Source organism: Aspergillus aculeatus (genome assembly GCF_001890905.1).
Source record: "Aspergillus aculeatus ATCC 16872 unplaced genomic scaffold ASPACscaffold_4, whole genome shotgun sequence".
Classification (NCBI taxonomy): Eukaryota; Fungi; Ascomycota; class Eurotiomycetes; order Eurotiales; family Aspergillaceae; genus Aspergillus; species Aspergillus aculeatus.
Window position 1 is genome coordinate 519,274 of NW_017962979.1, and position 22,812 is coordinate 542,085.

General features: G+C 52.4%; 6 protein-coding genes across 6 annotated transcripts; 4 read left to right on the top strand and 2 right to left on the bottom strand.

Annotated features, from left to right (window-relative positions):
- Positions 1-93: 93 nt before the first annotated feature.
- ASPACDRAFT_25021 (putative aminotransferase) lies at positions 94-1,552 on the top strand (the record flags this gene model as incomplete). Its single annotated transcript, XM_020199305.1, has 6 exons — positions 94-203; positions 260-389; positions 441-761; positions 811-888; positions 939-1,446; positions 1,497-1,552. 6 exons carry the CDS (start codon positions 94-96, stop codon positions 1,550-1,552), a joined length of 1,203 nt encoding a protein of 400 aa, XP_020058353.1.
- Positions 1,553-3,758: 2,206 nt separating this feature from the next.
- Positions 3,759-5,656, top strand: ASPACDRAFT_1897171 (epoxide hydrolase). Its single transcript, XM_020198720.1, has 7 exons — positions 3,759-4,046; positions 4,115-4,521; positions 4,593-4,601; positions 4,678-4,864; positions 4,951-5,071; positions 5,142-5,297; positions 5,366-5,656. The coding sequence occupies exons 1-7, from the start codon at positions 3,829-3,831 to the stop codon at positions 5,453-5,455; spliced, it is 1,188 nt and encodes a 395-aa protein (XP_020058354.1). The 5' UTR covers positions 3,759-3,828; the 3' UTR covers positions 5,456-5,656.
- Positions 5,657-11,594: 5,938 nt separating this feature from the next.
- ASPACDRAFT_40838 (putative G1/S-specific cyclin Pcl5) lies at positions 11,595-13,769 on the top strand (the record flags this gene model as incomplete). The annotated part of the gene is made up of 2 exons (XM_020200826.1): positions 11,595-12,027; positions 12,097-13,769. 2 exons carry the CDS (start codon positions 11,595-11,597, stop codon positions 13,767-13,769), a joined length of 2,106 nt encoding a protein of 701 aa, XP_020058355.1.
- A 1,271-nt stretch (positions 13,770-15,040) lies between these two features.
- On the top strand, positions 15,041-16,051 carry ASPACDRAFT_40839 (uncharacterized protein; the record flags this gene model as incomplete). The annotated part of the gene is made up of 1 exon (XM_020200827.1): positions 15,041-16,051. The coding sequence occupies one exon, from the start codon at positions 15,041-15,043 to the stop codon at positions 16,049-16,051; it is 1,011 nt and encodes a 336-aa protein (XP_020058356.1).
- A 268-nt stretch (positions 16,052-16,319) lies between these two features.
- Positions 16,320-17,530, bottom strand: ASPACDRAFT_1854033 (uncharacterized protein). Its single transcript, XM_020197352.1, has one exon. The coding sequence runs from the start codon at positions 17,506-17,508 to the stop codon at positions 16,384-16,386; it is 1,125 nt and encodes a 374-aa protein (XP_020058357.1). The 5' UTR covers positions 17,509-17,530; the 3' UTR covers positions 16,320-16,383.
- Positions 17,531-18,107: 577 nt separating this feature from the next.
- On the bottom strand, positions 18,108-20,706 carry ASPACDRAFT_40841 (uncharacterized protein; the record flags this gene model as incomplete). Its single annotated transcript, XM_020200828.1, has 2 exons — positions 18,108-19,916; positions 19,996-20,706. The coding sequence occupies 2 exons, from the start codon at positions 20,704-20,706 to the stop codon at positions 18,108-18,110; spliced, it is 2,520 nt and encodes an 839-aa protein (XP_020058358.1).
- Positions 20,707-22,812: the final 2,106 nt, after the last annotated feature.

The window sequence follows — 22,812 nt, forward strand, 5'->3', positions numbered from 1 at the left end:
GCCTTTGCTCCCCTCTCTCCTTCTACCCAAACAATTTCTTCATCGCAGCCGTTCCTCAATTACCATAATCGCTACATCTAAGTTGCTCACACAATGACTTTCAGCATTCCTGAGGCTAGATCTCGCTTTCCAGCTCTGAACCAGGAACAGGTCTTCCTCGACAATGCCGGAGGCAGCCAGGCTTTGGACTCGGTCATTGAATCGTAGGTGATCTCGAAACACTGTGGAATGAACACATTCTCATTTGACTCTATTGCAGTATTTCGACCTACCTCTCGAGCACCAACGTTCAATTGGGCGCCACCTACAAAATAGCCAAAGCGTCAACCGCCGCCTACGGTCAAGGCTACGAAGCAGCAGCTAAGTTCATCAACGCAAAGCCTAAGGAGGTACGATGTATCGACTTCAGACTAGATCAACTCTGATAAAGCTCTCCTTAGATCTGCCTGGGAGTTTCGACCACGCAGCTCCTTCACAACCTATCGACCGCCCTTGACTTTCAGCCCGGAGACGAACTCATTATCTCGAAACTGAACCATGAAGCCAACTCCGCCGCTTGGGATAGAATCGCCACGCGGCTGGGACTGACAGTGAGATGGTGGTCGGCTTCCGACCGTCAGAATCCCATCTGTGACCCTGAGGAGCTGAAAGCGTTGCTCTCCAACAAGACAAGGCTCGTGGCGTTTCCACACGCCTCGAACATCACCGGCACTATCAGTGACGTCAAGCAGATCACCAGAATAGTGCATCAGTATCCCCGAGTATGAGTTTCGCGACACGATATCTGGGTTACAATCTCACCTCTTCTAGGCCCTAGTGTGCGTCGATGGTGTCGCACTCGCCCCACACCGACAGGTTGATGTCAAAGACCTTGACGTTGACTTTTACGTAAGTCCGAAGCTCATTAGGGGCACATCAGCTTATATTGACAAGGACAGGCATTTTCTTGGTACAAAGTCTACGGACCTCATATGGCCCAACTCTACGCTGCATCGCGGATCCATGACCAGATCAGCCCTCTGTGCCACTATTTCAAATCTACAGAAACACTAGATCTAAAGCTCAATCTGGCCTCGGCAAATTACGAGCTGACACAAAGCATCCCTCGGGTTCTCGAGTACTTCGGTTCTGATTTCTCTGCAGCGTGGGATCAGATCGCTGCCTTTGAGGAGAAGCTGCAGAAGATCGTTTTGGACTATCTGAACGAAGAGGAACCTATCACAATCTATGGAGAACCATCAGCAAGCAAGGAGCTTCGGGTTCCTGTCATCAGCTTTGTGGTGAGGGGGATCAAGAGTCAGGCTTTTGTGGAGGAGGTTGAGAAGCGATCGCCGTTTGGCTTCCGAAGTGGGCATATGTATAGTCACCGACTAGTCAAGGATATCATTGGGTTGGATGACATTGAGGACGGCGTCGTGCGGATCAGTATGCTGCACTATAATACGGGTAAGCATCGAGCTATTACAGAGATCGATTAATCTGCTAACCTGGATCAGAGGAGGAACTCAAGTCGCTTGTGAAGGTGTTGCGGGAAGTCGTTGCCGCGATATAAGCCGCTATAGCCTGTCATCTCACATTGAAGTCCAGTCTGACTTTGAGCATTGTTCGTTCCAAATGGACTGGAACCATATCCTTTGAGCCAAACATGTCGCTTTCAAGCCGGAGCTTTGTCTGTTTGAATGACTGCAGAACCTAAGATTCTCAAACAACAAACTCGCAACACAGACCGGACGTAGACACAATTCGTACTATGGTTAGCTAATCGTGACTAGGGCTTTCAAGTATACTAGCCTCTGATACTGAATCTCGTTTGCGTACCCAAACCTTCCAGTCTCCGAGGAATCCACTTTCGCGAGCTTCACAGAGGTAGCATTGTTCCCGTCAATGTACGCCCAACTGAGGTTCTTGTTGACATGAAGCGCAAGTGTATACCACATTTCCAGATATTGATTTCCAGTCAACCGGGAAAATGACTGATAGACACTGACAAGCTAAGATATTCCATTCGCATGTAGGGCTGTTCGATGAGCGCCAGAGTACCGATGTTGTCGCTTTTGATGTGATTTACTCCACAAAGTTTCAACCCTGGCATTCACCTTATCTGAGTGGGCCGCACTCAGGGATTTGTCTGGCATCTATGCGAGTTTCAGAGTGTTTCTCTGGCGTGTCATCTGCGAATTGCCATTCAACGTCCAATAGATCCACTCGGCCTGTTCATGACAACCGAGTACAAGTTTGGCGGACTGTATGCCTTGCCATTCCGTCCCATCTAGAGTCAAAGCTAACCTCTTGCTACAGCTTGAATGTCGCAGTCATCAGTTTTTGTTTGCCATTGCTGAAATACCTCTCCTCATTTAGTTGCAATGATATTGCTGGTTGTCCCGTACCCTCTCTTCTCTCTCGGCCCATGATTGGGCAAATGTGAAAGCAGATACGGGGCTTCAGGATGTTAGTATGAGCAAGCTCATGAACGGAGAAGCTATTCTTTTCACCGCCGCCTACTATGTCTTTGGCCTCTTCCTATGGAGGATCCTTCTTGCAAAAGAAGTCTATGGCACTAAATTGGTGAGCCATGGCCGCCTGCTACTGTATCGCCTCAATGGTATGTATCGACGAGCGATTGTCAAATGCTCTTTCCTGGAGATCGATGCGAACTGATATCTCTCATTGCAGCATTCTCTGCAAGTGCAGTCTCTCTAGTTATCGCAGGTGTTGGATCTATCTACATCATGCCCACCTCGCCATCTGGATTTATATTACAGACCACTATGTGCAGCTCTTGACCGCCAATCTCATCATCTCTTACGCATTCTCTATATCCCTTTATATCCGCAGCTTTAGTGTGAAGACGAATTCTCCCAACCGATACCTGCGAGACGTGGTCAATGGCGGGAGTACGGGGCACATGGGCTTTCATTCTATCTCGGTCGCGAGCTGAACCCCCGCACCACTGCTCTATTCTTCGGCGAGATCGGCTGGACGACCGTGTAGTGGTGCAGATGCCAGCCACTGGCAGGGGCATAATGTTCACCTACCTCTATGTTACTTACTTCTCAATCCTTCTGGTTCACCGCGAACACCGAGGTGATGCCATCGGCGCAAAGAACTATAGAGGCGACTGGAAAGAGTACAAGTGCTGAGTCCGGTGGAGGATCGTGCTGTGGGTTTAATGACCGGGTTGAGGGTGGAGACGACTATATAGGTTCTATTGTATTGAAAGAGCCGGTACACATTTTGCTGCCAGCTCTATGACGCTTCTCTCGTGAGAATAGACATTTCCTTGGGTAGTTTTGGAGGTCCACAGACGAGCAGGGAAGGGGTGAGCGATTAATTAGTATCTTCGGGCGCGCACCAAGCACTCAAACAAAAGATCTATATCACATTTACACAGATAGACCATGTACCTTTGCACAGAATCATCTCCATGTCAACACCTTACCGTTACTGCGCTTTGGTCACTGCAGCCTTGTGCCTAATTCCTAGACTCAACACCATGCCACATAAAGAATCTAGTGCAGGCTTACTTGCTCTAGCCGATATTACCATTGATCCACCGACACTGGGTCACTTCGAGCCACACTTACCTCTTGACTTCACCGATCAGACCCCAGTTGGGAATATTAATAATCATGGAGTAAGGGTCAATCAGTTGATTGACTTATGGGTTGTCAGTGCTGCATAGAAGAGATAATTAATGAGTCCCGCGACCCCGCAGTTACATCATGCGTTCTGCATAATAAAAACATCAACATCAACATCACCATCAACCATCTATTCACCCAGTCCTCCATTTTGACCACAGCCGTAAGTCTCCTCATCCAAGACAAAATGGCTCTCGCATACAGCGACATCCCTTCCGGAGCCAAGGTCCCTCCCAAGCCCTACCAGCTTCACATCTCCGACGCACAGATCGAAGAGCTCCTCGTGCTGGTCAAGCTGTCTAAGGTCGCCCCACCCACCTACGAAAGCTCGCAGGAAGATCGCAAATATGGTATCACTCGAGACTGGCTCCTTGAAGCACGACAGGCATGGAAAAGCTTCGACTGGTAAACATTTCCCTCCAAAGTCTTACCCCGGTACATCGAATCCCGCTAATCACCAAGGAGGGCCAAAGGCGACCTACAGAGCAGCGCATCAACAGCTTTCCGCAGTTCACCTACGAGATCGAGGACATGACCATCCACTTTGTCGGTCTCTTCTCGAAGAAAGCTGATGCGATCCCTATAGTCTTACTGCACGGCTGGCCCGGTAGCTTCCTGGAGTTCCTGCCCCTCCTGTCTCTCCTCAAGGACAAGTACTCCCCGGAGGAGCTTCCGTATCACGTCGTGGTACCGTCCCTTCCAGGCTTTACACTGTCCTCCGGCCCCCCTCTGGACCGAGACTTCACGGGAGAGGACACGGCCCGGGTCATCAATCAGGTGATGGTCAACCTCGGATTTGAGGGGGGCTATGTGGCACAGGGGGGTGATATTGGGTCGAGGATTGGTCGGATCATGGCGGTGGATTACGATGCTTGCAAAGGTATGTCTCTTTAAGTCTTGTGTTGCCCTCGGGGTGAAGTCGAAGTACGGCTTACTGATTCGACTGAGCAGCGGTTCATTGTAAGTTCCTATCAGTACTACCAGTGTGACAGGAGGGGCTGGGTCCACGATCTAACGCGGAAGAACAACCCCCCAGTGAACGCATGCTACATGGGCAAACCCGCCCACGTGCAGGAATCGTCCATCTCCGAGTTCGAGAAACGGAACCTGGCTCGCGGGGAGTGGTTCATGACCTACGGTGCCGCCTACGGTTTCGAGCATGGCAGTCGGCCCAGCACCATCGGGAACGTCCTTTCGGCGAACCCGGTTGCTTTGCTTGCTTGGTGAGTTTTTTTCTTTTTTGCTCCTTGGTACACGGCTTTCTGTGGTTCTCCCCAACTTCTTGGAAAGCTTATCGGCGAATAATTAGGGTCGGAGAAAAGTTCCTTGACTGGCCCGACGACCCCATTCCTCTGAACGATATCCTCGAGTCGGTGTCGTTGTACTGGCTCACCGAGTCGTTCCCTCGGTGTATCCACCATTATCGCGAGGTATGTTTTAGCTTGTGCTTACGAGTTGCGCTTTCCTTCGTTCCTTTTTGGGTAGTAACACCGCGCGCAGCAAGTCCCCATGCCTAAGCTTCAGCTCGCCGAGAACCCTAGGTGGTACATCAAGAAACCGTTAGGGTTCTCTTACTTCCCTAAGGAGCTGATGCCGATTCCGCGGGCCTGGATCGAGACGACTGGGAACTTGGTGTTCTGGAATACGCATGAGAAGGTTGGTCCATCCTCCTCATTTGGTGACGGTGATCCTATAAGTAGTTATACAACTAATCGTTACGATAGGGAGGACATTTCGCCGCGCTTGAACGGCCGGCGGATCTCCTAGAGGATCTGACTGCGTTCGTGGAGAAGGTGCGGGCTGATATCAAGTGAATCCACGGGGTCGATCTGCTGCTCGGTTGGGTTTTATGAGGTCGAGGGATCTCTCCGTATATGCAGACCCCCTTATTGTCTTTCGTCAGGCCTGTGGTGTGGACATTTGCGCATACAATATACAATTCTTTGACTCTAGACTCTCGGTCTTGGACTCTAATGTAGTCCCACCTCACCCCAGCAAGTATCAACATACAAACCATAGGCGATATTCCTCCACCCTACCTCAGCACAAATAAAATCCCCTTCTTCTGCACTATACCTACAGTACATACTACACAGTACAGTACATCAAACCCACGCTGCCTTCCTTCACGCCCCACCCACCCAAACACCACCTTTCTTACTCGTACAATTCTCGAGCAAATAAAATTCTTGCTAATATCTACCAACACGAAACCGACCCTTCCCCACCAACCATACAAAAGACCAAAAGCATACTGCGCAACGGATTCCCTTTGAGTGGCCCCCGTCCCCGTCAAAAGGGCACCACCACATCAGCCGGCATTAGCTCTGCATATCACCTGCATGTTGCTCCCGAATCGATGCTCAAGGTTTTTTTTTTTTTGTTTTGTGTGTTCCCGCTGTTCTGGATGGGCGGAGGATCCGGAGGATTCATTCTATCCATGATCATGGATGAGGGGGTGGGCTGCCCAGTGCCTTGTTTGGATGGAAGTTTTGAGGACGGCGAAGGTGGTGATTGGTGGTGTCGGGGATAAAAGTACCTGTTTGTTCTTCCTGGCAAGAGACTGGGGAATGTGTGTTTGTTTGGAGCAGTGGTGTTTTGGATGCTCCAGTCTGTTTGGTGGCGTGTTGAGTTTTGGGAGGTATGTACTGTTTGTGCGTGTGAGGGGTTGGTTTGGAGAGGGGCGTTTGGATGAGGGGGTTTTTTTTTTTTTTAATGGTTTTATGCTTACTTATGCTTGGGGGGTTTTACTTAGTTGCTTGAGGTTTTAAGGTGGTTTGTATGAGTAGATGGAGTTTGTTACTCTTGAGTCCATTTCTTGCGTGCGGGATCATCTATACAGTAGGATGGGATATATCTTGTAGTCACAGATGTGCGTTAAACTCCCAGTCTAGAACCAGGACTGGTGCAAGCTGAATTTACTTTGTGCTCTGCCAGCCTGCTCTACATACCATGTCGATGAATGCATCTAGCCAACCACAAGATATTCACCCGCTGCTGCGAAGTCGCTTGATGCTGCTACTGTACATACCGGGTTATAATCAAGTCACCAACCCTGTAGGGCACTGCGGGGTTTCTGTCGGATGCCTGAGAATCCGTTCCTGCCTCAGGCATCAACAAAAATCCTATAGGCTGTAGCCAACCGCAAGCCTGGCAGCCTGGAGGTTCACCGGACAGGCTGGCCGCGGTCGGTCCCAACATGGGCCCCGCGCGATTAACCCCGCGCGTCATTGGGTTCTGCGCCTTCCGCTCCACTTCTTTTGTGCGTGTGGTGTTTTTTTTTCAGTCGGAGACGGAGTCTTAACCTCTCTGGGTTTCTTTAGTCAGGTCAGGGCTGGCTGGGGCAAAAGTTGTCTGGCCGGCCGCTTACGTAGGACAAATCCTGCGAAAAAGTGAGAGGCCGGTCAATCGGTCACTTGCCAATCATGCTTTGCTTTTGCTTGCTTGCTTTGCTCCCCACACAGCGCGTCCCCCTCTTTCTTTCTTTCTTTCTTTCTTTACTGTAATCATGGATGTTCTTTTGCCCTCAGCCACTCACGCCATGACTTTGGCCTTGTGGGTATTGAAGGTCATGGGGCCAAGGAAGTTGGTTGGTCTTCTGTTTAATTCTTGTCTTTCCATGTAAGGGTAAGGGTAAGAAGGCTGTACACATTCAGGTGGACGACTATACGTACTTCGATTAACCATTCTTTTGCTGAGGGCAGACTATTCTTAGTTAGTTAGCCTCGTTTCTATCGACATCTGCATCCGACAAGGACACGAGGCTGAAGTCCCTTAATTCCGCTACCTAGTCTACCTCGGAACCTCGGCGAGAAGTAATGACGATGATGACGATGATAGCTTCACAACTCAGGGAGTTTGGAAGTATGGGGTAACATACCCAGAACCCAGAAGATTCTAGTAACCATCTGACATCTTTCTGAGGTCTGTTGTCTGTGCTTGACATTTTGTCGAACCAAAGTACTCCCCCGTACTGTACCTACAGTAAATTGATTGCATGCTTACTTACTTTGTAAACTTTCCCGTAAACTCTTTGGATATGCATGCATGAAGTGAATGGACAGGCTCTAGCCTTGTCCTATGCGCTTTCCCTGATAATAACTGCTTTTTTGCTTTGGGGGGTTGAGGTTTTGTTCCAGTAGGATTGGACTGATTAGTACGGAGGGTACGGAGTAAGAGAAGGGGGATTGGAGGGCACAGGAAGTGAGTTTTAGCACTTCCGCGGCATTCCGCTGAAGGAGGGGGGGTTGTTCTGTTGTATCACTTGATGGGGGGTTTCTTTTGTTGGGTTGTGGGATTGTGTCTTATTGAAGATCAAGTTGAGTATACGGCTGGAATGATCGGAGTACTGTACTCTGTGTGAACATTGGATAAGAAAGGGCACATAGCCTGACGGATTCTGGATAACGGATATCCGGATATAGATCTCATGGTCAAGGGACCTCCAATACGACAAAGCATTAATCATACAACCCGCGCAGGCGGCTGCGGGCGGAGACTTTCCGGAGTAAGTGTTGAGCCGGAAAAAGGGGAGCTGTTGCCTGGCTGCCTGGGGCTCAGCCTAAGCATGAGGAGGGTTACCTGACGGGACCGATGACGGGGGAGTGGGCGGAAAGAGGTTCCACAGCTAGTTGTTCTAATCGGGAGGTACAACTTCTAATGCAGCAAGACATGTGGATAGTGGATAGAAGGAGATGTTCAGCATGGCCTACCTACAGAGTATACAGTGTACGGGCTGTGCTATGTACGTAGTATGTGACTAAGATGTGAGGGCGTATGCTCGTGGACTATCCCCAAACGAAGACTTTTTTTTGTTCTATTTTCTTCTCCCTACCTGGTGACGCCTCCTTCGGGAAAAGGAGGAGGATGGTAAATTTAGGGCAGAGATCTCGCCATGTTTGGGAGTGTGTGGGCATGTACGTGTCACTGCCTCACCCGTACGAGTTTTCTTCTATGGGTGGCGTGGCTGGCAAATAATCCGTCCGCGGTGGTTGGCTGACTGACCAAGCAGTCCCGAAGTTTTCTGCTTCCCCTTTCCCTTGGGTCGTCGAACGAAACCGGCAGCCCGCCCTCTTATTTTTTTGTGGGTGGATGGATGGAGAACTCCGAATGCACAAAATTGTACCGTGAACAAAGTAACCAATGTAGCACCATAAAAGTCACTTTCTGAGTTGTGATCAAACTAGCTTCGGCGGATGGGGGGCCTAGTGCACCAACTGGCTTTCGGCTGATTTATCCCTGAGCAATACCGCCCGCCTGCTATGGGGTATAGACGTCAACGCGATGGGCTTGTCGCGTTTTGAATGGACAAGTGTAAGTTGCTCCCGGCTGTTATATAGTAGTCAGCTTAGCAATGTTCGTCGCTTAATTACTGAGTACTCGCTGATAATGCATAATATGTAACTAGTTGATAGCCGATGTCGCTCTCAAAGAATAAGGAGCCGGTTGGCAGTGCTGCGTGGCTTTTTTTTCCCTCTCTCTTTTCTTCCCGACGGGGTAGGACAACAGTCATCGTCATAAGCATCTAGATAGATAACTAGTCCACCCCCTATCGATAGAAGAGAAAGGAACTGATAGAGAACTAAACTACCGGAGTATGGGGATGGTTGGGCGGTCCGATGATAGCACACTAGCTCAAGATAGGGTAGCGAACGAGTTCAACCACCATTGCTAACGTAGCTAAGGTGGTGGTTATCATTGAACGGATGGCTGAGTGACTCCACCAGGCCGGAGAAATGGGGGTTGGGTCTGTCGTGGATTCTTAGTCATGCCGATACCACCCCATCCATTTCACAAACATGGGATGGAATCCAGAAAGTGCCGGGGGGGAGAGAGGAGGGGGGCGCGGTTCGTAATAGGTTTCTTCGCCCATGGTCATCCTGCCATCCATCGAAGGAAAAGAAGGGACATCGAAGAGGGGGAAGGGAGGGGAAACATTTGTCTTTGCCTCCGCTGGATGAATAATAGAATAATACTCAGCAATGATGATGAGCAAGAGGATCATCATGAACTACAGGATCATCGGGGAGATTTGAAAGTACTTGGGCAGTTGCTTAGATTATCCTCGTTGGTAACGTTAGTTAACTTAGCCAATGCAGAATGAATAAGTCAGTCTATTGAGTATCATCATCAGTCACGAACAACAAATAAGCATCAGCAAATGACTTAGTGTAATGCCCAAGTCGGGCCCTTCTAGTCGTTGCAGTGTGGAGTGTATTAAGTAGGACTGGACCAGGCCCAGTTATCGTGCGGGAACAGCCACAGAAGAGTCATCGCCCTCCCTCCTCCTCGTCGTCCTCCTCCTCCACTCGATATCCGCTCCCGTCCAGTTCCCGATCCCTCTACTGCTACTTTCCCCTTCTACTCCTGCCTTCCCACTCGACTCACTCGACTCATTCACCTCGACTCTCATCTTCTTCCTCTTCTTCTTCCTCTCCCCCGTGCCTCTCTTCTCCTTTCCTTTTCTTTCTTCTCTATTCCCTTCCCTCCTCCCCCACACTCCCCTCTCCCCTTTTCTATTGTTCCCCTTTTAGGAAGAGAGTGTGAGCCAGAGTCCATTGTTTTTCTTTCTTCTGTACTGGATTTTGGTGGTCTGATTTTCCCATTGTTTCCCCGTTGTTTCTGTCTCTCCGCTCTTGAACTCGCCCTGAAGAAAAGCGGTCCCTGCGTCCGCTCGACTCACACCCACCAAAGTCCCGCCACTCTCGCCACTCTCGCCCGCGGTGAGTAACCACGCTTTCCATTTTTACTCGAATAGTCTGGTCTTCTTGTTTTTCCCTCCCTCTCCCGGTGTGTTGCTATTTTGCCTCCCTGCCTGATTTCAGGTTGCCATCTCAACCTGAATCATTTTTAGTCTGGCTAGTCTGGCAACTGGATCGCCCCCAAGTTAGTCACTATTGTCAGTTTGTCTGTCTTGTGCTCCGCCCGCCGCCTCTTAATAGTCACCCGGACAGGAGAAAGCCTAAAGCCTTCTTCGGTTCCTTGCCTAGTGAGATCCGGAGTAAGAGTCATCATAAAACTGCGCACACACACTCATATCTACACAACGCCTCCCGAAATCATAAAAAAAGATTAGTTATCTGACTTGATCGTTGCTGACTCGATCCCTTTTCGCCTTCAGCCTATTTGAGCCTCACCAACTACCAACTCCTCCACCGCGCTATCCCTCTTATCCGATAGACCGTTGACTGCCTGAACAAGCGCCGCTGCATACAGTAGCCGCCTGCTTGTTTGTGACAGTTCGCCGTTCTATCGGCCCTTGATATACTACACCCCATACCTCAAGATGTACCCTGTTGTTTCGAAATCTCTTGTTCCGATCGCCCGTGTTGCTGCTTCCTTGGTCTCAGATATCCGAATCTCTGGCAAGATCGCTTCTATCTAAAGTGCTCTTTGACATAAACGGCATCTGTCACCGGAAAGAATCACGTTGTCATCCTACGTGTCTCTTTTGTTGCGCAATATTCGGCTTGATATCTCCGGAAACTCTACACCCGGTGATCGGAACAGTAGACGGTGAATAACACGGTTACCCACTGCCTACCTAACTCTCGTCCTCTTCGCACCCAACCTCGCTACCTCTCTTCCACCAGCTATTTACCCACGTCTGTGGTGGATGGTTATTGTCGCCTTCCCCTGACTCACACCTTAATTCACACTTTCGACTCATACCACACTGGCGATTCTTCGCTACTAAGGGTTTGCCGTCGCCTGCTCATAAAAAGACGGCTTTCTGTCCTACGGCTACTCGTTTACGGTCTACAGCATAACGGTTACTTGATAATCCCGGTACAAATTCAAACGCACACTTCTTGGCCATCTCCGCGGCTCCCCAGCAGTTGAGAAGTCTAGCAACAGGTTGCCAGCCTTCTGGATGACCATCTGAGGTACTTCGAATCTTTTTTCTATCTGTTAAAAGTATTCAAGGTCTCTCGACTGGACATCATCCCGGATATGTCAGGGATTGACGTTTTGGGTTTGAAGGATCCAAACCCGAACTCTCAAATCAGAGCAGCCTATGCGCACCCCTACGCATCGTCGGCCTCTTCCTCCGCCTCTTCCTCTACCTCCTCGGTCTTCTCGCTGGACGGCGTGCCTGCCCAAAGCTCGGTTTCCTCCGCTGCCACGCTGCCGGTGGACGTGATCTGGGAGAATGAAGGAGAATACGCGGCTGGAGGAAGGGGCCTCTCGGTGGTGGGAGCACGTGGTTGCTTAAGGGGAAACGCTCCCCGAGTTGCCGAGTCGGCCGTTGTCCCGCCCGAGTTGCGTAAGCATCCCCGGCGGACCAACAGCGCCACTCAGGCGAACGGCGCATCATGCACGCGGCCTCCGCCCTGTCTCTTGAGACAATCGGAGCGGAAGGTGAACTTCGTTGATAACCTTGTCGGTAAGTTGTGGAGAGACTCCTGAACACGTTGTTAAAAAAAGTATCGGAGCTAAGAACCACCCCATGAAGATACCGCGTCGCAGATCGTCGAGGCCATTTGGCCACTATCCGCAGTGTCGCTCCGGAGTGATTCGGCGACTGGTTGCAAAGGCGTGCTGCCCCTCCGCACTTTCATCCAAGAGACACTCCGTCGCTCGCGCACTAGCTACAGCACGTTGCAGGTGGCTTTGTACTACTTGATCAAGATCAAGTCGCACGTGCCCAGCCACGATCTGACGCAAGACCAACAATCCCGAGGCAAGTCCGCTTGTCGGGCTATGCAGTGCGGGCGGCGCATGTTCTTGGCGGCTTTGATTCTCGCCTCGAAATACCTCCAGGACCGCAACTACTCCGCTCGTGCCTGGAGCAAGATCTCCGGCTTGAATACCGCCGAGATCAACCAGAATGAGCTCATGTTCCTCGAAGCAGTTAACTGGCGACTTCACATCCCCGAGTCACTGTTTCAACGGTGGACTGACATCGTGCTGCGCTTCACCCCGGGCGCAAGCAGCATGCCGGTCGATGATGGCCAGTGCTGGCGCACGATCATTCCCAAGCTCACCCCCGAGTTGGACGACTTGGACGCCAGCCCTGCGACTCCCTCGAGCATAGGAGCGTTCGACTCCTGTTCCGTGGCAGAATCGCCATCTCCCCGCGGCACCTCGATCCGGAGGGAATTGCCCAGGCTTCCTACGAATGACTCTGTCTCTCTGCCTCCATTGGCTCTGGAATCGATGGTCCAACGGGAGAACTCCCTGCCGTCCCTTCCACCCATGCCACAGCCTCAGATGCTGCCGACTCCCCAGATGACCCCCCAGTCGAGCATCGCCTCCACTCCTGCAGTGAGTGCTGGCGGTGTGGCTGCTCATCGGCGTTACATGCAAGCTGCTATGTCGCAGGTACAAGGTATGTGCACGGCGCGGTCGGTCTACGACCAGCGCCCGCCGCTATCGCTTTGTCCTAAGCCTAGCACGTTTGATGGCTACCCTAGCCTCGTACGCCGGTCTTCCTTGGCTCGCTCGGCCTCTTCCACCTCGTCTCCGGATTCGATGGTGTCGGATGTGTCGACTCTGTCCTCACAGTCCTCGCGGTCGTCTTCCATGTCGTCGTGCTCCTCGGTCACGGGGGCCTCGATGCCTCGTTTGGCCGTACAGGCTACGCTCCGCTGCACTGGCAATTCTCTGAAGGAGGGCCGAAAGAATCTAGCCATCGTGTCTCCCCTGGATGAAGTTTCGCTTGGCCCGGTCTACAGTTCCCCGGAAAGTTACACTGGTCCTATCGGTCAAGTCCCGGATCTCTCCGGCTACTCTATGGAGCACCCGATTGATTTGACGTCCACGCATGAGGCGGCCCAAAGCCTGTGTGAACTGTCTGGCGCCACTTCCCGTCAGCACAAACCCACGGGCCAAGGCCGTAAGCGCGGTCGCACTGGATCGGAGGATATGCTACTGCAGAGCCATGTGCGTCAGTTGGCCAAGGCTAGCGCACTGGCCGAGCGGCCTGTGCTCTATGATGGCAGCATGGCGGATGTGCTGATGGGATCTGGACCTGGCTCTGCGCCGTCGCTCACTCTGCATCAGTTGAATGCTTTTAACTACCCGGCGCCGCTGTCCGGTCCGGCCGGCATGAAACGGGCCTGCTGTGGTAGCGAAGCCAGGAAGGTTGCACTTCACCCGAGCATGCGGGCGGACTACTTGGGTTGAACTCGGTGCCTTCATTCCTTCACTTCCAGCCCCGCTCTCGGGGGCACTCTTTACAAATCAGCTATTGCTTAATCCTATTCTGATTGACTTTTCTGAGCTCGTCGAACGAGTGACTCTCTTTGTGTACTCGCAGCACAGCAGCGGAAGACGCATTCTGGGAAGGGAAAAGTTTTGTGCGAACTTTTTTCATTCGTGCGCGTTCTTAAGGGGAAAACAAAAGTCGTGGTCTTTGTAAATACCCTCCAGCTGGTTTTCCGACTCTGTGGAGTCTTGTTGCTTTTTTCTTTGTCTGGCTGCGGCTTTGCGGTCACTGATGTACGATGTACGTTGGGGAGGTCTTCGTCTGCACACTTTCCATTTTCTTGTCCACATTTATTACCACCTACCTATTGACCCATCGTTATTTTGTTTTTACGGGACTGGAGTGTGGTGGGAAGGGCCTGGGTTTTTTTCTTTCTGTTATTGGCTGCTTGCGGGTGCACATCATCATATCGGGAGGGGCTGCACATTTTACCTCGCACCCTGCGGAGTTGAGTCGGATACTCTTTGATAGTTAGAAGCATGAGAGTCGATTGGCTCTTTGACGATGACCAATACTATGTGTTATCAAGCCTTTGTCTGGTGTAGATGGCCTGATTTGACGCCACCCAACTATTCGTAGTCTGCCTAGCCATGAGTTCACTCTGGCCCAGCGCAAGGAACCATGTCAGGTGAGGGTCCCCGCGGGCGCCGGTATGACTCACCGCAAGTATGATGTTGGAAATGTGGATGAACTGGTCAGGCGGGGATGATCCATACGTTTGGACAGTGGCCAGTGGCCAGAGGTCAGGGGCGTTTGTTTGGGTCTGTTGCGTTGGTTCACCGGGGAGACGCTAGTTGGCACTAGTGACTCATTGTTGCCGGCCTACGCCCATTGCCCGCCCAGTAACGCCTGAGGCAGACATGTCCGGAAGGGACCGGAACAAGCAGCGAGGTCGGACGAGCCCGGAAGGTTCATTCACCGGTCGGTCAGAGACGGAGAGGGTCACATGCTGTAATAGCACCGGATGGAGCGAAGTGGGACGACAAGTCGGGTCTAGCGGGATCAGATAAGATCAGATGGTCCATTCTTCCCCTCATCTTGGCGTCACCTCGGTTCATTCCAGTTCATCAACAACACTCCCGAGTCCACAACTTAACTCCTTACAAGCTCTCTCTCATCCTCTGTGTGCCGGTCAAGGGTGCAGCATATCCGCACCAGCATCAGTAGTGCTGAGAACCTCTCCGCAAAGATGGCCCCCACGACCGCCATAACCCTCTATTCCACCCTCGCCCTCCTCTGCACCACCACTTTCCTGAATGTCGGCGGCGCTTCACCTGTCCTCGACCCTCTCTCCTCGACACAGCACCTCCTCCAGCCCGGGTCAGAGCTAGGCCCAGAGCATCCAGACGCAGCGTTCTACCACATCCACCCCATCACCGATTCCCCGTCCCTATCCCCCTCCCTCTCCTTTTCCTCTGAGGAGGAGGAGAGGGAGGCATACAAAGCCCCCAGCTGGTTCGAATCCACCCTCCTCGCCCGCCGCCTGCTCGCCCTCTCCCCCACCGGCACCGCCTCCACGATCTTCCCCTCTCCACTCCCCGCGAACAGCCGCGCCTACGCCCACATCCCCGAGGATGTCGCCGGCCACTCCATCAGCCTGACCGAGTACCTGTCCGACTGCGAGCACGCCCTCTTTCCAACCACCTCCAGCCCCTCCTCCTCATCATCCCAAGAGAATGAAGAAGCAACAGGACAAGGCAACCCAATCTTCCTGGCCCTCAACGTCGCCACGACCTTCCGCAACACAGCGCACGGGTCGAACCTCTCGCTCTCCCTGTCGTGGTGGGACCACGTCAACCGCACCGAGCCCGTGTTCCCCGGGTTTCCCCTGAGTCCCGCGGGGTTACCGCGCGTCACGCTGCTGGGGTATGTGGAGGGGATTGATTTCGAGGCGGTAGCCCGTTCGACTGGTAGGGATAGGGACGAGGTGGAGGCGCGACTGACGGAGTGTTATCTGCGTGCGCATCCGGATTCGAAGGCGTGGTTGCCGCACCGGAAGGGGGCGCCGCATGAGAGTTTCTGGGCGCGGTTGGTGGTGCAGCAGGTTTATTGGGTCGGGGGGTTTGGCGGGTTGCAGCAGATTGGGTGGGCGAATTTGTCGGAGTGGAGGGGCATTGGACGGTGGGGGTCGGCGGGGGATTTGGGGGATGGGAGTCGGAGGGGGTGGGAGGGGGTGCGGTTGCCTGGGGAGGATGAGTAGGGAGGTTTTGAGAGGGGGGCTTTTGTGGTTTAGAGGGTGGGTTGTGCTGGTGGAGGGAGGGGTGTTGTCGTTATGGTGAGAGATCTATCGTTATAGCTCATTTCTGTCGTTGGGGTGGATTTGGATTAATTCTTATTATCTTTTTTTGGGAGTACTCGCGACTATGCATCCATACCGTCAAAGGAGAATTGATAGGACTGGCATCATCAGAAACCATCATACCTCTCCTTATACTATGTAAATCCACCGGGTATATCCCTACCTCTAACCTATACACACCAACCACAGCCCCCAGAACCCATTCAACTCTCCCCTTCCCAGGTATCTCAAAATCACCTCCTCACCCCGCCCCCAACCGCACCCTTAGCTCCAGCTCCCGCTCCACCCCCATGCCCAGAGCCATGCCCATGCACCACACAAAGCAAATACTTCCGATCCGGCACCACCACAATCTCATGCTTCCTCGTCCGCAACCGCAACAACTTCACCTCATCCCCTTCCTCTTCCTCCTCGTCGCGCTCCCCTTCCCCTTGTTCATGCCCTTGCCCTTGCCCTTGCCCAATTCCATGCCCAGTCCTAAATTCCCCGCTTCGATTCCCAGCCTCCACCCCACCCCCAACCCCATACCCAAGCTGCTGCCTACCACCAGCCCCGTCAGAGGTCGGATCAGCCAGTACGGCACTCAACTCCGCCGCGCTCGTCACGTACGCGAAGATATGCGCGGCGAGGGTCTCGGCGGGCGAGGGGGTGTATTTCTCTTGCTGTTGCTCTTGGGCTTGCGCTTGTTCATGCTCTTGTTGCGCTGCTGCTGCTGCTGCTGATTCCTTAGTTCGGATTGGGAGAGTGGTCACTTGTGGGGTTTGCGGGGTGGTGGGGTCGGGATTGGCGATGGGGGATGTGTCTTTGTCTGTGTTCGTGGGGGGTTCGTCCGGTTGATCGGCTTCTGCTGCGCTTTCTTCTTCTGTAGCTGGGACAGCGGGGACGGTTTCTGTGGCGTCAAGGGTTGTCGGGTTGGTGGACTGTTCTTGTACTCCTTCTTGTTGTTGGTCGGGGTGCGGGGCTGTAGGACTAGAACCAGAACCAGAAACAGGGACAGTGTTCAGGTTTGGGAGGGTAGCTGTAGCTGTCGCTGGGGCTGTGGCTGGCGACGGCGATGAGGCTGGGTTAGAGATAGGTGCTGGTGTAGGTGAAGGTGTAGGTCTGCTCGGGCGACGGGTCGTCGGCGAAAAGGCGTATAACCCCGTGCTCTGAATAATGGAGCCGTCTTTACGGGAGAGAATGAAGGTGGACTGCACGCCGGGGCGCGAGGTGAGGTGCGAGAGGAGGGCGGTGACGTGGTGGGGGATTTGCGGGGACTGAAACAAAAAGCCTGGGTGAGCTTCATCATCATTTTTATGATAGCGTGGAGCGAGAAGATATCGGCTGGGGAGACCTACGGCTGAGGTGGTGGTCGCCATATTTCTTGTTGACCGCGGAGCCGGCGCTGTGGGGTTGAGGAGATGGTAGAGGAGGGGAGTCTTAAAGGGAGGAATTTGGCCGGAAATAAAGCATGTCCTGCCTGAACAAGGGACTGTCTGGTAAGCGGGATGGGGTGGAAGCTTTGTGAAGGGGCAAAGTTCAGCTATGAGCTGTGAGCTGTGCTGTTTGCTGATTGCTGTTTATGGCGGTGTTGTTTTGCTGCTCCCGTCTACATGCTGACTCATCAGGGGCCTCAACTACAACTAAGTTAACTTACACTACACTATAACTTACTATGCGAACAATCTCCTATCTTCAGAGCCAAAAGTACAGCTGCAAAGACTCGATGCATCGCAATCCATAGAAATATCTTCAATGCTGCTCATAATATACAAGACCCAAAACCAAAGAAACAAAGTGGTATCGTGGATTTCAAAGGGCAAAACACAAAGGAAATCAAAGAATGACACGGCGAAGCCAAGCTGAACAGGATTGACTCAAGTCAATAGTAATACTCACAAGAAAGATTGATTAGAAAAAAGCACTCAACAAGTGCACGTCGCACATCATGTACCACCCTGGCAGTCTCCTCCCTGCACTAAGCCTCCGACTTCTCCGACATCCAGTCCAAGTCAAAGTCCTCCATCATATCCTCGAGCTCCTGCACATTGGCACTATCATCCGTCCCATAGCTACCCCTCCGACTAGACCCTGGACTAGCAATCCAGCTCTCAGGCCGAAAGGGGGGTTTCTTGCTTCTCCTCGAGTATGACTTCCGTGCACGTGTCGACACCGAAGTACTGGCCCCCGATGAGAAAGATCTTCCCGTGCCTGGGGTTGCGGTCGCCGGCGGCGTAGTCAACCCCCCAAGCACAGTCTCCAGACTTTGCTTGGTGCCAACATCCAGCGCGGCTAAGAGAGCAGCCTGCAAGATCTTATTTTGTCGCTCGAGATGCGTGATGCGCTCCTCGAGAGCCTCAATTATCTGGGTCGACTGCCTGGCATCTCGTGATTCCTGCGACTGGTTGGTCCTTTGAGAGTGGTAGGACTCCGGTGAGTGGCCCTCAAAGCCATGCAATCGATAGTCTCTGGGTGTCAGTGGAATCTTATGTCCCGATAAGGACTTCTTGGCAGAGCGAGGCCTGTTTGTGGCCTGCTCCATGAAAGCTAAAGGTGTCGGTCTGGAACGACGCCGCCGCCCTGCAGCTGGACGAGTCCGCCTACTAGCACCGGTGCAATCGTCATCGGACGATGGCAGTGGCGATTCAGAGCGAACCTTGAGACTCTTCTCTTTGGCCAACCTCTCTTGAGTGCTTGAGCTATGCACGCTGCCGCTTCGCTGTACTCCAATCGTCTTATTCAGCTTTGACTGCAGCTCAAGCTCTTCGGAGAGAACCTGGTCCCACTTGTTCGCAGAGGCCGAAAACTGTCGACCAGCCTGACCAGTGGAATGTCTCGCTGGGTTCATTGGCGGGGGTGAGCGCGGTGGTGGCGATGGGGGCTCCGAAGCCACTATTCGCTGATACCGTGTGTTGCAATCCGGCTGGTGCTCGATGTTTTTGCGAGCGTTTGAGATATTTTTATCATCTCGGGAGGTCTCAGGCTCCGGTGTCAACGCATCGGCCGGCTGTTCCTCCTCGTTCCCTTCTTCAGGAGGGTCCAGGCCCTTAAGATAGAGACGGCCTGTAGTCACATCACGCTTCTTCAGGGTGACCCGCTCCGCACGGCTTGGGCCTGTTCGCACCAGAGTATTGGGCCCTGGCGCGTTTGGTGCAGATCCAGCTGGTTCGCCATTGATCTCATCATTTATCTCAATATCATTCTCAGCAGTTGACCGTTTGCCCACTAGCATCAATCTTGTAGAGGATGCGGGCCGGGCGGACATTGTCCGCTCGTGGACAGTAACAGCAGGACCCAATTCAGGTAATGATGGCAGAGGTCTCATGGGTGCTGGAATGGGAAATGCATCGATGGCGCACATTGGCAAGGAGGAAGGCCGCCGGCAGCTTTTCTTCGGCGGCTCGCTCTTCGAGCTGTCTGTGCCTTCTTTTCCTTGCAGTTCTCCTGATGTCTCCTTGTTCTGATTATCTGGAGCGGTGCTAGGCTGTTGCTCTGTGGACGTAGAATCTGCTTCTGATTTAGTACATTCGCTCACTGGCTCAATCATAGCACGTTGAGCAGGTGCGAGAGGAAGGACTCCGCCGGGCGCTGCTGGACGGCCACCTGATATGCGCCACGCTCCTTTACTAGATACTCGCGGAGGTAGCGTATCGGGGAACAATTTCAATGTTGGATGAGGTTGAGTTTGAGTGCTCTGTGTACTAGCTAACACTGGTCCAGATGCCGAAGCCTTGGATTCTGTGCTCGATCGACGGGAATCTGCGCTCTGGCCCTTCGTGAGTTGGGACTATTGAAAGTTAGCTTTGTCCTGCGTTCAAATCCCGCTGCTCCTCACGCAGCTGATCTCGGGGCAGCGTTATCCCTACAGGAGCATCTGTATCCGGCCTACTGGCCGCAGTATCCCCTTCTTCTATACATTCCATGCGACGAGTGTTCTGGTCCGATGGCGGATTTAACGTGCTAGTCCGATTGTCATTTGACCTCGAAGCACTCTGCTCCGAGATTTCGACTGGCCGATAAGGGGGTGGGTCGATATCGTCTGGCTGCGTGGGGCATGACACGGCCGCTTCCACCATCGAGGTCAATTCTCGGAGATCAAGCGAAGAAGGGTGGCTGGCTTGGGTATCAGGCTTGTCTTTCTTTTCCAGTGGGTCACTCAGCCAGGGCTGTCCAATGCTTTCGACGTCTCTGCGGGAACTGGACTTGAAGCTGAGATTCGTGATGGATCTGGACGAGGAACGGCTGGAGTCTAAGCTTTGCTTGTGGGATGATCGCTTGGGTGCAAGCTTGGGTGATAGGGCAACATGCGACGGTAGGAATCCCCCTTCCTGGAGCGCCATCAGCTGACGAGCCGTCTCTTCAGCTTTGGATTGGGGGTCGAGATTCTTCCGTGGGCGTTGAGCAAGTTGTCGGAGACGTCTTTGACCGGCTCGGAATATATCGCGAGCCCCCGTCGACTGCGGGGCCCCGCTTGGAGTCTCGATATACTTCAGGAAGTCGGTCATTTGATCACTCTTCGAATCGGATGGCATCAAAGCCGGGCTCTCTGCCCGAACCTCTTGTGAGAGGGGAGACATGGTGCAGCTTCCCGTGCGGTATGTGCTGTAACTCAATCGGCAAGTTGGGACAACTGGGCTCGGTGCAACTAGGCTGTCATATGACTTGGTCCTCCGTTGCATGTGAACCGCAGCTGGCTACCAGCTGCTCGAATGGCCACGGAATTTTGCACAAGAATCAGGCACGGTCAGCATTGAGTATGGCAGAACGACTAGACCAATGAGCGTGACAAAGTGATCAACAAGAAGGTTCAATTGAGTCAAGAAATCTGACGCAGGGCAGCGGCTCGGTGTCTAGGCAGGTGTGATGCACTGACAAAGCTAGTCAACTGGGGTAATGAGCGTGTGGGACGAAAGACTAAAATAAAAGGATAGAATGCAACTGGGATATGTGCACGGGATTTGTATATACAGCTGACCGTGACCCAACTGTTGCCCACCTAGTCGCCGGACGAAGTCTTCACCCAGAATAGAGAGAAAAGAAAGAAAGAAGGAGAGAACACACCAGACAGCTCAAGAGACGAGGTATCTCGAGTTTATGAAGGGACCTCAAGGAAACTCGAGGAGCTGTCAGGCCCTTGCTGCACTAGAGCCCGGGGGGATCTTTCCCAGGATCTCCAGGCCAATGCAGAATTGTGATGAATCGTCGAATGAGAAGCTTGCCCTCGTTCTCGATAGCTTGCAAGATAGAGTTGGTACTAGACAGTCGCTATTCGACGAGCCCAGGGTGGCCAGCCAGGCACCTAAGGGCATTGGGGGAGGTTGTGGGAGGGGGAAGAGCACACGCAAGGCCGATGTGGAGTCATCATTAATTGGAAGGGGCAGGGAAAAAAAAAGCCAGAGGAGAAAAAGGAAAACAAGAGTCAAGATTTCAAGCTAGAAGGGGGAAAAGTAAAAATAACTCCAAGCGAAAGCGATCGAGTCCGTGCCAGACAACTATTTGCTGGGCTGGAGAGACCCTGTCATCATCGTCAAAAGGATGGCGCATCTTTCTTTTTTATTTTCCCTGTCCTTGCCTATGCAGACCTGTGTCAGACAAATCGACGAAGGAAGGCCAGTCAAACTTCGAACGGCGATTATCGATGATCCTAGGGCGCGATCATCAGCCCTTTGGTTCTGTGATTGTCTCGTGTGACTTCATGATTGCAGCTTCGGTCTTTGCTGTCTCCCTTCGAACGAGATACTGGAGGAACCGTTAGATATCACGCAAGGGATACCACGGGATGGCCGGGATGGCAGCACCGTTCGCTTCGTTTCGTTTCTTTTTTTTTATTGTTTTTTTTTCTATCTCAGGGGAGAGGATCCAATTGGTTCCCGTTAGCGAATGAGAAGTATGGAGTTGGTACCCAACAACCGAGGGATAAGTGAATGTACTGTACCTATCGGTGGACAGACTGACTCTCCATGCAGCAGTGGATGAGTAGTGGGGAGAGTAATGGGTGGGAAGTGAGGTGTCAGCCTCGTAACAATCCCATCGGCGATTGTTACAGTAACTCAAAGGAAGAGAGAACCTAAAGTAGAGTAGTGGCCGATTGAAGTGGATGCAGTCGAGGAAGTGAAGTGGATGCAGTAGATGCAGTGGATGCAGTGGACTGACGGACTGACTGGTGTTGAATGTGACAGATGCACAGACGGAAGGAACCTCTCGGGATTGATGACAGGTCACATTCTACTTCTACCCATTGACTCTCGGTCTCTTTCAATGCGCATCATCAGCGCGCTCTTTCTTTCTTTAGCCAATGTACAGTACAGTGCTCTCCCCTCCAACTAACTCTCTATTCCAGACTGTTGCTACACTGTTGGTAGCACAGAGAGGATCAGCCCTTACTGAACCCAACCCTATCAGAGACGGGATCATGCATCATCAATGGAAGGACTTCATGGTAGAGAAACCTCAATAGTCCAACAGCAAAGAGAAGGAGTGGCAATTGACCATACCGAGTAGACATTATTGAAAGCTACGATGTGTGGAAGCAAACAAGCATCAATCCCCTCTGTCTCTCTCCACACATTGACACAGCAAACATAACACCATAATTAGACAAATCATACGAGGTTATCATCAACCCACAGACTTAATGAACAGATAAGACTGACTGCATAGGTGCGGTTCGTCAATAGGGCCCA